The sequence below is a fragment of the Phoxinus phoxinus genome, assembly GCF_949152265.1.
Source record: "Phoxinus phoxinus genome assembly, chromosome: 22".
Lineage (NCBI taxonomy): Eukaryota > Metazoa > Chordata > Actinopteri > Cypriniformes > Leuciscidae > Phoxinus > Phoxinus phoxinus.
In genome coordinates this window covers 2,655,466-2,669,738 of record NC_136897.1, presented here as the reverse complement: position 1 = coordinate 2,669,738, position 14,273 = coordinate 2,655,466, and the positions used below count along the sequence as shown (strand labels likewise).

General features: G+C 39.6%; 1 protein-coding gene across 5 annotated transcripts in view; it reads right to left on the bottom strand.

Annotated features, from left to right (window-relative positions):
• Positions 1–1,330: 1,330 nt before the first annotated feature.
• Positions 1,331–14,273, bottom strand: part of mybl2b (v-myb avian myeloblastosis viral oncogene homolog-like 2b) — a 29,083-nt gene continuing 16,140 nt past the window's right edge. Inside the window, exons 8-16 of one of the 5 annotated variants that reach the window (XM_079597603.1) lie at positions 14,054–14,245; positions 12,284–12,556; positions 11,074–11,216; positions 10,894–10,993; positions 8,574–8,681; positions 5,795–5,905; positions 5,568–5,714; positions 3,856–3,900; positions 2,169–3,184 (exon numbers count right to left, since the gene is read on the bottom strand). In XM_079597603.1, coding sequence (XP_079453729.1) covers positions 3,056–3,184; positions 3,856–3,900; positions 5,568–5,714; positions 5,795–5,905; positions 8,574–8,681; positions 10,894–10,993; positions 11,074–11,216; positions 12,284–12,556; positions 14,054–14,245 — 1,248 coding nt within the window. In that variant the 3' untranslated portion in view covers positions 2,169–3,055. Of the gene's footprint in view, positions 3,185–3,855; positions 3,901–5,567; positions 5,715–5,794; positions 5,906–8,573; positions 8,682–10,893; positions 10,994–11,073; positions 11,217–12,283; positions 12,560–14,053; positions 14,246–14,273 lie in introns of all 5 variants that reach the window. The other 4 variants (XM_079597602.1, XM_079597604.1, XM_079597606.1 and 1 more) reach the window with 4 other exon arrangements.

The window sequence follows — 14,273 nt, the reverse complement described above, 5'->3', positions numbered from 1 at the left end:
AGACAATTTAAGAAATATTGAAACTTAGTTAACGCCAAACAGAAAGTTACATTATAATGACCGTCAACATGGTCTAAAATTAACACTAAAATGTCAACGTTTAATTGTAACTCGCATTTTTGTCAATATCAAGCACATTTAGTTTCATTTTCGTTTCACTGTCTACTATGAGATGTGGGGGGAAAAAACACGTTCAAACATTTCATTTAAATTTGATTAGTCTTGATTCGTCTTCACACTTGTAGTTTTATATTCACTGCAGACACTGTCGATGATCAAAGTCAAGGTCAATATTGTTATATTGTAGGCTAATTATTAACAGCGCAGCTCGAGAATATTACTTCTGGATTATACGTAGGTCACTATCGGCAAAAGTACTGACACAATAACTAAACAACAGCCTAATAAGAATAAAAATGGTAATTTAACGGCACCTACCGTCTTCTGAGCTGTGTGAATCTGAGCTGTAAATCTCCACCTGCATCAACTGGTGTTTGAGCGAAAACGAAAGCAAATGACAAGTTTGGGAAACCGATCCAGTATTTGTGTTAAAAGAGGAAGGAGGGAATCTTACAGCTGTGCATAGGCTATTATTTGTACAGGCACGGATTATAAGGTCGATGAGTCCCGGACATGGATGTCTCAAATATCCTAGTAGCCTAAAACCTAATTCAGGCATTCAGTATCAGGCACATAACGTGAGCTTTGACATTAGCTGGTATCTGCACGCTTTCAAATGTGATATTGAGTTCATTAAAAAAATAAGTTAAAATTAATGACTTACATTTTAGATAATTATTCTTCAATAGTTTTAGTTTTTTGTGAAATTCCCTTTGGACCAAAACAAAATGACACAATGTTGATATCCATTCACTCTGTCCCTCCTCATACCGCAGCATTGATCATTTTATTGAAATTTATTAGTATTTCTTTTCCCCCACAGCTATAATTAATATCAGCATCATCCAACTTACACAGTATTTAAAGGGATAGGCTAGTTCACCAATTTTTTTTTTGACATAATTTACCCACTCTCATGTCCTTTAAATCTTCGAAACAGAAACTGAGATATATTTTTATAATGAATATATCTCAATGATATATTTGTCAATGGTTCTGTCCAACCATTGACAATCCATAACCATTATTTAAACAGGTCAAAAAGGCCCAAAGTATTGAAATATGATGTATAATTTTGATCCCATGTCATATTTGTTCTTCTTCAAAAAATGCAATACCTGATCCTGGAGAGCAAAGATAATCCAAGATCATTCTGATCCAGATTAAACTTTTGGAACAACTGGGCACAGAAGACTTAAAAATCCAATTAGTTACGAAAAATAATTTATTTTGAAATGGCATATTTTAATCTAAATTATTGCACCCACAAATCTTGGGCTATCACAGACAAACTCAAGCCCCGCCAACGTTTCACTCGGATATACATTACAATAGGGACAAGGGCCATTCATGGTGACTAAATAAAACAGCGAGGTGTGCGCCATGAAGAGCAGATTTGACCGTCTACATTTATGGAAAAAGACGTATCCTCCCCAAACCCACTTAAACAATAAATACATAAACATTGCATATACAGGTGAAACTTAAAAAAATAGAATATGGTGCAAAAGTTCATTTATTTCAGTAATTCAACTTAAAAGGTGAAACTAATATATTATATAGACTCATTACATGCAAAGTGAGATATTTCAAGATTTTATTTATTTTTATTTGTTATAATGGCTTACAGCTTATGAAAACCCCAAATTGTAAAATTAGAATATTGTGAAAAGGTTTTCATAATCTGTAAGCCATAATCATCAAAATTATAACAAATAAAAGCTTAAAATATCTCACTTTGCATGTAATTAGTCTATATAATATATTAGTTTCACCTTTTAAGTTGAATTACTGAAATAAATGAACTTTTACACGATATTCTAATTTTCCAGCTTCACTTGTATGTAAAAACTACTGCAATGTCGAACAGGCTCAGTACATCTGAATAAACACTATACTGTCTCTTCTCCTCAGCATTTTAATGTCCTGAATGTATTCTGTATTCCACTAATTCTGCTTCTTGCTTACAGGAGCAAATGCATTTAAAACATCAGTTTTATACAGTAGATGAAACTACACATCATCTCTGAGGAATGCGTGTGTGTGTGTGTGTGTGTTAAAATAAAAAAAACAGTGAAACATTTCCAATGTCTCTTGAAGAACTGGAGGTTTTCTCAGGAGAATGGCACAATATATATACGATGTATACTAACTTTGTTTAAATGTGCTATACAAATACATTTGACTTACAATATCCCTCTAAACATAAATTTCAATATGGGTAACAGAGCTTCTAATATTTTTCTAATTAAAAGGACATTAACTATTTCAATTTTCCTGAAGTTTGGAGAAAGTTATGAATGTGATATTTCCACAAAATTATACATTGTTCCCATCAAAACAGTCAACACCTGTTTTATTTTTCTTTCATAGCATACAATATTCTACTTTTTTTTTAAAGAAAAAAAAAAAAATTCTATACACAGATTTAAAGCCTCACTCTGGCCTTGTCGCATTACTTCTGAACTCCTAAAAGTTATTTTACAAGATGTATATTATTTTCCAAACAGCAGGAAAAAACTGTCAACCTATTTCTTTTAATACACACACTGTACATCACATGACTCTAGTTATCCTTTCAGAAATGCAGAACATGTCAACAGAATATAAAGAGATGCTCAGATCCCTGAATATTTCCTCAGCTTGGCATGTTCGCCATTTAACATTGTGCTGGAAAACGCACTTGTCTGCTGCCGCATCAGTAACGGGTTGACAATACATAAATAAAACAAAATAGCAACACACTTATTATTATTATACAGGGTTAAATGAAGTAAAATGGTATTTTGAATGTGCCAATAAGTCATAGAAAACAGGACAAGAGCATTATCAGCATTAAAGTGTCTATTCTGGAACAGTAATTGTTTTCATATTCATCGACACAAATTTTCCACATTATGTTTTGTTGGGAGTATCCGAGCAGCTGCAGTGGGACTCAGGACAGAATGAGGGCTCGGTTTGGGGCGTGAGATGTTAAAGAGCGAAGGTATCGTCTGGCTTTCTCCGTCATGATCAGCTGGTCTTTTGTCCGTCCACAGACCACAGTTTCCCAGGCTGGAGACATCTATCAGAACAACAAATGATTAGCAGTAATAACAATATAACACTTAAAGGGGTCCTATAATGCCCATTTTCACAAGATGTAAAATAAGTACGTTGTCCCCAGAGTGTGTGTGTGTGAAGTTTTAGCTCAAAATACCCCACAGATATTTTTATATAGCATGTTAAAGTTGTCACTTTTTGAGGGTGAGCAAACACACTTTGTGTCTGTTCCTTTAAATGCAAATGAGCTGCTGCTCCCGGCACAGGGGGCGGAGCTTCAAGAGCTTGTGTGTGTGTGCGTGTGTGTGCGCGTGTGTGTTAGCAGCTCCGATTATCTCACACAGACACACTAAAATCTCAGAAACTGGTCAGACTTTTATGTTCAAACCGGAGTCAGACAATGATGGAGAGACTCAAGAAGAAGTGACAACATGTAGAACATGTAGGATGTTTCTGAATGGTTAGTTGATGAATTTATGTTGCGGATGTGGAGTTCACTATCTTCAAGTCTTTGATTAGCATATTCTGTCATGATAATCTATAAATCGCTGGTGTGGAACTGTTGTAAGATGGACAGTGACAGCTTGAGCAGAATCACAAACGTGCTCGACTAAAACGACTCTTCTCAACATGGACTGAGTGTTCCCGGGAGGCGGGGTTTATGTAAATTTTAGGGTTAGTGATGTCACTAACCTTGGAGGAATGTCGTGTAGTTCCTACCAGCCGTTCGTTGTAGTCCTTAAAAAAAGATTTCTTTAAAAGCAAATATCTCCCTTTGCTCTGAACTTTGAGTGTTGTAACTTTGCAGATGTTGTTCATGATCAAACACAACATTACACACTAACTACAGTTAGAAACGTCATAATCAACCACCCCTTTAACAGACACAAAACAGAACAAACTAAACATACTAGCTGTGTTGTGATAGACTTTTATGACTACACATACTACTGCAAGAACTATAATAACTAGGGGTGTGCATTGGCACTGCCCTCACAATTCGATTCGATTACGATTCACCAGGTAACGATTCGATTCAATTCGATTCTACGATGCATTGCGATGCATCAAAATTCTACTGCACACAACAAGGCAAATTTTTCATCAGTCATGAGGCAATACAAGCAGTCATATATTGAACAACAGATTTTATTGGCTGCTATATGTGTGTATTATCACTACCATTATCACTGCTGTATCTTTGACATAAATGTCATTAAACAAAATAAAATTGAATGGTAGGCTACAGGGTATTGTATATGGCATTTTCAAACCTGAAAAAGAAAACATAAATCACTGCTTTCTAGGGCTGTAATCTCCCAATCGATTAGTCGATTGTTGGTCGATACGTTCTGGCTTGACCAAAATTCTGATTGGTTGATTTTTTGCCGCGTTCATTTCATCAGTTTTGCCGCGTTCATTTCATTCGTTTTGCCGCGTTCATTTCATTCGTTTTGCCGCGTTCATTTCATTCGTTTTGCGCGTTCATTTCATTCGTTTTGCCGCGTTCATTTCATTCGTTTTGCGCTTTCATTTCATCAGGAGGAAAGCACTAATTGCTAATGGGGGTGTTTTCAGAGCACCCCTGTTTCACAGGTAACAGTCTGTCTTCAGAACACCCCCCTTGTTTTCACTTCTTTTGGATTATCCCAACCCACTGGAGAAGAGAGACAGTCAGATTGAAGAAAGTAGGCTACTAAGGTTTGCTGAATATTATTTATTTAATTGAGAGACCGTTTAATTCATAGTCAGTCCTCTTCTACCATGTCAACAAAGACATCGGCAGCATTTTTTTTTAGAAGACGGGAACATATTATTGGAGCCCAATGCGCGCACTCGCGCAGTGCCACTGTTTGTATTAGTTTTGAGCCTATGCTTTATTTTTCAGTTATTCACTTTATTTCGTTTTTGCTCTTGATCTGGTTTGTTTAATAAATATCATTTTTTTTATTAAAATGGACGTGCCTTTTGTGTTTAAGAGTAAAGCTTTAAGTTAATAATAGTCTATTCGTGTCTCAGCCGCGAAGCTGCACTCCTGTGTTCAGCCTCGTCTTGTCTAGTTTCCCCATTAACTTCGTAGAATCGAAATGTGCCCAGATGTCCGCTTATCCAAGCTTTGGGTGCGTTTTTAATTACCCGTCTATCGCGGTCATCTCCCTCCGCCTCAGCCGTCTTGATTGTTGTTGTTGTTATGCCCACGGAAGTAATAAACTTCACAACTTTATTGTCCAACTCAAGGCCAGAAAATAAACAGTGACATAATCGATTATGGCACTTTGCCGCATCGATGCTGAATCGTGCATATCCCGCATTGCGATGCATCGCCGAATCGATTATTGTTGACACCACTAATAATAACTGTAGTGTACACATGCCATGGCGCGGTGTGGCCTCACGTCACTCACCGGCAGTGGAGGAATCGTGTTCGGTGTCTGCGGCGCAGGTTTCGAGGCCGGCCCGCTCTCATTCGGGTCGAGGATAAACCCTTGATCCAACAGGTTCTCCTCCTTCACATCACAAGAGTCGAGATGGAGCGACCGGGCGGTTTGAGCCTGGAAATTCAACAAAACCTGCTTTATAGTGTGTTCAGTAACACTGAGCAAACGCAGCAGCGTCCGTCCGGGGTCTGTACCTTCTGGCTAGTTTTGTCTTTGAGCTGCTGCTTCCGTGCAGAGAAACTCTCACTGCAGTCGATCACGTCGAGAGCCAGAGATTTACGCACTTTCTTCATGGGAGGCCGATACTGTAAAAGGAGACAAAATCAATTCAGTATAACAGCAAAATGGCAAATAAACAAGTAATATTTGTTTTATTTATTTGATCCCTCAGGCTTTTGAGGAAGGTTTATTTCTTCATCTCTCAATCATCATTGCAATGCATTATGTGTTAGTGTAACTCGAACCCTAACCCAGAACTAGAGCTTTGATTATAAAACTAAGCATTTTAATATCATCTAACTAAGACATATTATTGGCAGATATAGAGTGATGACTGATATTTATATGCGTTTTATGCAAGTAGTCTGCTATGATGTTTATAAAAATCTCCTTGATTGACAAGCTATCAGAATATTATTAAATTGAGGCGTATTTTTCTCAAGTATGAGCCATAAAAGCCAGATGAACCAGTGTTTCCCATTCACTACTCTAGCAGCCCACCATAGTCTAATCTGTCCCGCAGCTAGGGGTGTAACGGTACGCAAAAATCACGGTTCGGTACGTACCTCGGTTTTAAAGTCACGGTTCGGTTCATTTTCGGTACAGTAAGGGATAGAAATGCAAAACATTAAACTGCTGGTTGTTTATTATAAACTTTTTTTTAACAAAATATAACGTTAGGCTAATAAATAAAAAAGATATATAAAAAAAAAAGAATAAGAAATAAAATACTGCTGCAAAGTTCTCCACTAAATAAAATACTCTCAAACCAATATTGGCCGTGACACTAGTTAGCGAGAGGCTGGGCTAAAGCGAGCGTGCCGTGTATGTGGTGATCTTTATTTATGCGATATTTATGTCCGAGCCCGACCCGAGAGTTAAAGTCCAATTTTTTTTTCTCATACTAATGACACATGTACGTTTGTTTGTGTGGAAAGCCCGCTTTTAACAGAAAGGCATTCGGAAATGTCTACAGAGGAGCGCATCAGCGCTCTTAACACAGGCGCGCTTGCACGTGTTTCGTTGTCACAGCAACATAAACAAATTTCCGCACACGGGAAGACAGATGTTAAGGTAATATTTTACATGTATTTGAATCACAAAAACGATTAATCAGATTTAATCAGTGCAACGCGGAGACTTCCGACACTTAATATGTTCGTGTGGAAACTAGGAATTGACGTATGTTCCGCACACAAAACTTGCCTAATTTACGTGAAAGATTGCATTCGGTGCACATGTGCACCGTACCGAAAGTCCTGTACCGAAACGGTCCGGTACGAATACATGTACCGTTACACCCCTACCCGCAGCAGTTTCATAATCAACCGGAAATATATTATATCTTCTCATAACAACATAAAAGGTCTTAAATGTCGTTGGTTTGCAACATTGCTTTAGCAAAGTATCTGTCAAACGAACTAAAATCGTAAAAACCTTATCTAATCACAAAACACCATGATGTAAATAAACAAGTATATAGTCGTTTGCTCACGCGATCAGCTCGTGATTCTGTTCTCCACGTCTCGGTTCACAGTGAATGAATGCAGTGAACTCTATCCCTGCTCATGCTGACTGGCACCAGTCTCACATTACTTACACACTTGCTTAATTTAACATTCCTCTAGAAAGTTGATTACAGCATTCACTAGATTGTAGAAAACTGTAGTTTTCCGTCAAAATAAAAGCTCATCATTTGTCATTCAAGTATATATATATATATATATATTTTAACGATCTAAAGCGCACGGCGCAAGAGCACTTACGGCGAGTCCAAATCCACTTTCGCTAGTTTAATGACGGGGAAAATGGTCAGCGCTCCCGGCGCATGGTCTAAACGGGTTGTCTATTCTCTTAATGAGTAATGGGTGTGTTTTGGGATTTACGTGTTAAACCAATCAGAGTCTCTTCTCCCGTTCCCTTTAAATGCAAGTTGCGCTCGCGCCGTGGCGGATTCACTATTTACATGGAGGAATTTGATAGTGGAAAGACTGAACGCGTCTCTGGCGATGAAACGGATCTGCTTGTGCGCAAGGTTAAAGCTGTGTGTGTGTGTGTGTGTGTGTGTGAGAGAGAGAGAGAGAGAGGTTAAAGCGCAAGCAGACCATCTACGGGACAAGCCACATTCCACAATATCCGTGTAATAAGCAGTGTGTGTGTGTAATAAGCAGAGTGTGTGTGTAATAAGCAGAGTGTATGAGCGCTGTGGACCCGCCTATAGGCGCACATTACTAACGCGCTCTTTTAATAACAAATAAAATACTGCGCCATTGACTTTAGACTAGGGTTCAGTTGGCCTCAAAATAGCAACGGTCCAACAATGCGCCTGAACACACACCTGGATTTCAGACCAGCAACCGATGGGCGCAAATGCATTTGCCATTTAAACAACGTGGCGCAGGACGTGAAAATGAAAACTGAAACTAGCAAAACACACTTGCGTCGCGCCGGGTGTAAGATAGGCCCCATAGTCCTCTGTGCTCGACTGTGTTTGTGAGCATTACTTTTGCCTCTTTTATGATTATCTTTATTTTCATTCTATGAACAAATGTTTTTATTTTAGAAATTGTCCTTTTGTAGTCAGAAAAATAAAGGGCGGCACACAGCATTAGAACACCAGGATGAGTAAACGATGACTTAATATTCAATTTAAGGTGAACTATCCCTTCAAGAGATGTATTAAAGATACAGTGAAGCTTTATACAGTAATATTCTGGAAACTGCTTGTACATGACAGATTCTTTCCTCTCTTACCACTTGTTTGCGTTTCTTCTCAGTGGGAGTTTCATCTTCTACGATCAACTCAATTCCAGCTTCACTGCGTAACACTTCTTTAAGGTCCTCCATATTTGGTGTCGGAGGCTTAAGAAAACCAAACCAAAGACACAAAAGATGAGTTTTTTCATCTCAAAGCATCAAAACTAGAATATCAAACATGAGTGTTCATTTTAACAGCAAATTTTGATTTAGTTTTCCAGATCTATCCATGTCTGCTCTTCTCTGTCTCCCAAACGTTTACATTTTTGAATGTTTTACGAGACATGCATCCAGCGCATGCTAACTGATGTCCTGCCGGGTAGATCAGCGCGTTATAATTCAGATCTGCGCATGACCAGAAGCGCAGGACATCAGTTCTGACTGGATCTCTTCTCAAATTGTCCCTGCCTAACATTTTCGTCTATTTTTTAATTCGTTGACAAAAATGTCAATAGATTGTCATTCAAATCTGGTTTTTATTTAGTTCTCGTCTTGTTTTCGTCTGTGAAAAAAATGTTGTTGACGAAAATAATGACAAAAATAATTCCGGTATTTAGCACTATAGTCTATATTGTAGTCTATATTGTAGTTTGTTTTGGATGAACAAGAGTGGTGGTCCTGTCTCGACTTCTTGACTATTTTAGAATTGCCCATGACCGCTTTATAATGGGAATCTATGGCCATGCACAAACATGTCCTCAACTCAACCCTTAACCTTCGTTTTCAAAACTGTGCATCTCACCGAGTGGTTAGTGGAGTTCGTTGATGTTCCAAAACAAGTAGCGTAGCGAAATACAGTTTCTGTCGTGTTTTATTTGGCATTTTGTAAAATCCCATTGATTTCCGTTGGAGGACTCATTGCTCGTTGATATTACTGCGCTACTGGAAACGGAAAGGGGGCTGTTTACATTTGGTTGTAGTCTTTTCGCTCGGTTCTCCGTCTCTCAGAAGGCTAGCGTGAGCAGAGCAACTGTGCTCCCGGAGTAGCGAAATAAACAAACAAAAAAATCCTTACATCTAAAATGGATTATGAAAGGTGGATTCTGGAGGAGCCGCTCGATTTTGAGTTTGACGGTCGAGGATATCGTTTCGACGGCAAAGTGGTTGTCGCCATCAAGTGGTCGGGAGTGTGCCAACGCTTCAGACTCAAATATCAAGCGGAAGTTTATACGCGGTTGAGAGGTATCTGAAAAAATAGTTCCACTATAGCAAATAACACTGATTGAAATCATACATTGCGCCGATATATTTGTTTATAATCATCAACGAACACCACTAACCACTCGGTGAGTTGCACACACACACACACACTTAATGATATTGACTGATGTTATAGATTACATTTTATTATAATTGTTGTTTCCAACATGTCATTGAATATGTTTTTGCTGTTCTTATTGCATTTACACGTCTTTGCCAGCAGATGTCCTCAGCCAGCATGCTATGTTCCGAGCGCATCTAAACAGTGAATCTAGCAAGTCTAGTGTAATCGATCTAATCTAAGTGAATTTAGCAGACGAAGTCAATGATGGGATAAAAACATCGCCTAGCCAACACCTTTATGTATACAACGCCTTTTTCACTGCAACTTCAGCAATGTTGTCAAAACTAGCGCTATAGCCTACCTGAGGTAATTTTGTTACACTGTGCTAAACTGCATATCTCATCGTTAATACTTCTCACCATTTATTCCCAGGATGCGACCGATTGCTTTCCATATATCCATCTTTTTTAACGTATCCTTGAAAAGGGGGTTTGACTTGTCAAACAGTGGAGGATTTTTTTGTACCTCGACGATTAACTTCTCTGCATTGTCATCTGCCATTTTAAATGCGCGAGACCTTTAAATTAGAATGGATTCTGATTGGCTGTCAGTGTTTTATTGTTCGACAGCTGGAAAAAAATCGTTCTGAAAGTGATCCCAACGATATCGTTCCTCATATCTTTATCGTTATAGTTGTGGTGTGAACTCTGTTATTCTTTAATATGGAGAACGATTTTTAGAATTATATCTTTATCGTTATAGTTATCGTCCTTGGTGTGAACGGGCCTTAAGGGTTGTGTTGAGGACATGTTTGTGCATGCCGGTAGACAGCTAATCTGAAGCGGTCAAAGGCGATTCTAAAAGAGTCAAAAAGTCGAGACAGGACCCATCGTCAACATTTCTGTGTCCACCACTCTCTTGTTCATCCAAAACAAACTACAAAATAGACTCAGTGCTAAATACCGGAATTATCCTTTAACACTGCAAGTCCAGGACGGCTGACATTTAGAAGTAATGAGCCTTCAGTTATAAGAAAATCTGGGATTCTCTCACCAGTGGCCGCAAAGGGCCGTATTTCTCCATGGCGTTTTTAAACGGAGTTGGCGTACGGGGCGTCGTATCCAGATCAGATTTGTGATTCGGAGTGATGAACCTACAGGAGGAGAAAACAAAGGTTTAGCCGAACTCAAATGACCTGAATCCAGCTGTGTGTGAAGGAATGCTGGGACATACAGTGAGTTTTCCTTCTGAGTGAGTGGGGTTTTGTCCCGGTGTAGAGGAGTCGTGACCACAGCCTTCTGGCTGCACACCGGCGTGGACGTCAGAGAGGGGTTCTCCAGGTCCAGCGTGTCCTGCTTCGTCCACATATTAAGGAACTGTCAAAACATGAAGGTGATCGTATTCAAATTAAAGGCTATTTTACAGCAAATACAAAAATTATAATATGGTGCAAAAGTTAATTTATTTCAGTAATTCAACTTAAAAGGTGAAACTAATATATTATATAGACTCATTACATGCAAAGTGAGATATTTCAAGCCTTTATTTGTTATAATTTTGGCTCACAGCTTATGAAAACCTTTTCACAATATTATAATTTTGAATTTAGGGTTTTCATAAGCTGTAAGCCATAATCATCAAAATGGCGCTGTAATGTACACCGATTCAGACGTCTCGTGAGTTCAGTGTTGGACAGATCAGTTGTTTTAATCATTCATTAAAATGAATCAGTTCGAATTGGGCGTGTCATTAGCAAACGTGTACGCTTGTTCAGTTTATGACATCCCACAAGATTTGTCTCAACACAGAAAACATTTCATCACTGGATAGGTTTTTGGTTTATTTAAAGTGTGGTTTATGTCAGATGAATGTGCGGAACGCTTTTCAGAGAAGATATTTTAGCACAATTCACACCCAGCGGTAATTCAGGAAAAAAAAAATATCCGAATGCTCCACATGAAACTTTGGTCTTCCGGCCTTTTACCATCGTGTCGATTTATTTTGATTAATATGTGCGAGGGAGAAAGAGCAACCGGGGCTCTCTCTCTCTCTCTGCTCGTTCTTTCAGTTAAACATACACCCTGTCACAAGCATAGCTTGTGAAAAAAAATTAAATGCAGGAAAAACCGTTATTGCAAACGGCATAATTTGTCTCGTCTAGTAAAATAAACACCGTGCTATGCCTATGGTCCCGATAAAGGACAAAAGGGACAGTTGTGAGTTCACGGTGTGTATATATTATGGCTGGGACTATGGCTTGAGAATAAGAGGACTCGTTAACGTCGAGGGCGTACAATATCGATGGTTCATAAAACTTAGAACCGGTTCTCGAGTGGAACCGGTTTTCAATTCCAATCCCTATACATAACTCAAGTTACTTGTAATGAGTTACCCAACACTGCATAAGACTACTGATCCCTGTTGAAGAAAGTGGCTCTTGTACCTGTGAAGGCGAGAAGGGCAGGATCTTGACGGGCGTGTTCTTCGGGGTCATGGAGTCGTTGGGGTCGGGCGAGAGGGCGATGCGCCGGCGACTGCGCCGGCTCAGGATCGACGGAGGTGTTGCTCCGCCGGGTGAGATGGGGATGAGCTCTCCTTTACTGCTCTTGCTGAGCTCCTGTAGAGCGCTTCCCTCCAGACGAAACTGCAGAAGCTCTGAGCTCTGGCTCTCCTCCGGCAGCTCGAAGTCGGACATCGTACACCAGCCCTCCAGATCCTGCTGGGGGAAACATCATCACTGCTCAGACTACACTCGTTCAGTCCCGACAGATCTACTCGAGGGATGTGCTGAAATATAAACTTAAAGGAACACGCCGACTTTTTGGGGCTTCAGCTTATTCCCCGTATCCCCCAGAGTTAGATAAGTCCACACATGCCCTTCTCATCTCCGTGCGTGCCGTAACTCTGTCTGACGCACCCACCGCTAGCCTAGCTTAGCACAAAGACTGGAGGTAAACGGCTCCAGCTAGCATACTGCTCCCAATAAGTGACAAAATAACGCCAACATTTTCATATTTGCATGTTGTGATTTGTATAGTCACAGCGTGTACAAATAACAAGGTCACTAGTGCATAACTTTTAAACTACCGTATTTTCTGGACTATACGTTTGTTTCATAGTTTGGCTGGTCCTGCGACTTATAGTCCGGTGCGACTTATATATCAAAATTAATTCATACTGACTGAGATGAACCAAGAGAAAACATTACCGTCTGCAGCCGCGAGAGGGCGCTCTAGTTAGCGGAGTTGTTCAAAAGCGACACCGAGGAAGAACTCAATGTATTCAGTGTTGAGGAATGAGATCGGGAGCTTGGTGAACTTGCTGACCGGTGACTTGTTGGACTCGCTGGCTAATGTTAGTTTAGTCTATTCAGCCTCACAGTATATGCTCTTTATGCTGTTGTGGAGCTGAATAACTGTTAATGTGTTACGCTAACACACCGGACACTATTCAGCTGTTGTTCTGTGTGCTGTTGTGGAGCTGAATAACTGTTAATGTGTTACGCTAACGCACCGGACACTATTCAGCTGTTGTTCTGTGTGCTGTTGTGCAGCTGAATAACTTGCCTTTCCAGATTAAATGTCTGTTCTTGGTCTTGGATTTTGTGAATTCAATTTCTAAATAAATGAGACTTATAGTCCAGTGCGACATATGTTTTTTTTCCCTCTTCATGACACATTTTTTGACTGATGCGACTTGTTCATAAATCAAATACAATATTGTAAATTTCAGAAACAATTATGAACAAAACATCATAATGTATTTATACATTCAACTGGATAGACTAACAAAAACATTACAACGCAACAACACCGCACACCTAATATTAAAATGGCTAGTTATTGCATTCGAACGTGGATTTTTATTTTCAATTCGACAAATATTACAATTTTTATTTGACAGCCCTAAAGCACAATTAGTGACGTTTCAAAATCGTATAACGCATGTTTGTGAATAAATAAGGTTATTTATTAGTTATTTTCAGGGATGGGGAGTTTCCTCTGACCCAGTCATAACACTCTGTCCCTGGTCAAAGCCTCTCAGATCTTTATTCCTGCCCGTTTCTCCCGCATCCAACACGTTGATTACGAGAACTGATTGTTTGCTGCCCATCTAATCTACCCAGATCTTAATGTGTGGCCTTGTTAGGAGATGATGGATGCTATCGCGTCACCTGTAAGTGCTCATGATGTTTTTAGGGTGTTTAACTCACCCCGTCCATCAGCTCCATCACCTCCTTCAGTGTCGGGGCGGCTGACGGAGAGAGGAACCCAGAGCTGTCCATCACCCAGGTGGACACGTTCGAGTCTCCAGCTTCACTTTTGGGGGTTGTGGGAGCTTTCGGTGTCTTGGGAGAAGCAGTTTTCTGTGGAGCAGCGGCGACTTTCTCTTGTGCTTCAGGATCCTGTGCGTTAACAAGTGTGTGAGTCATG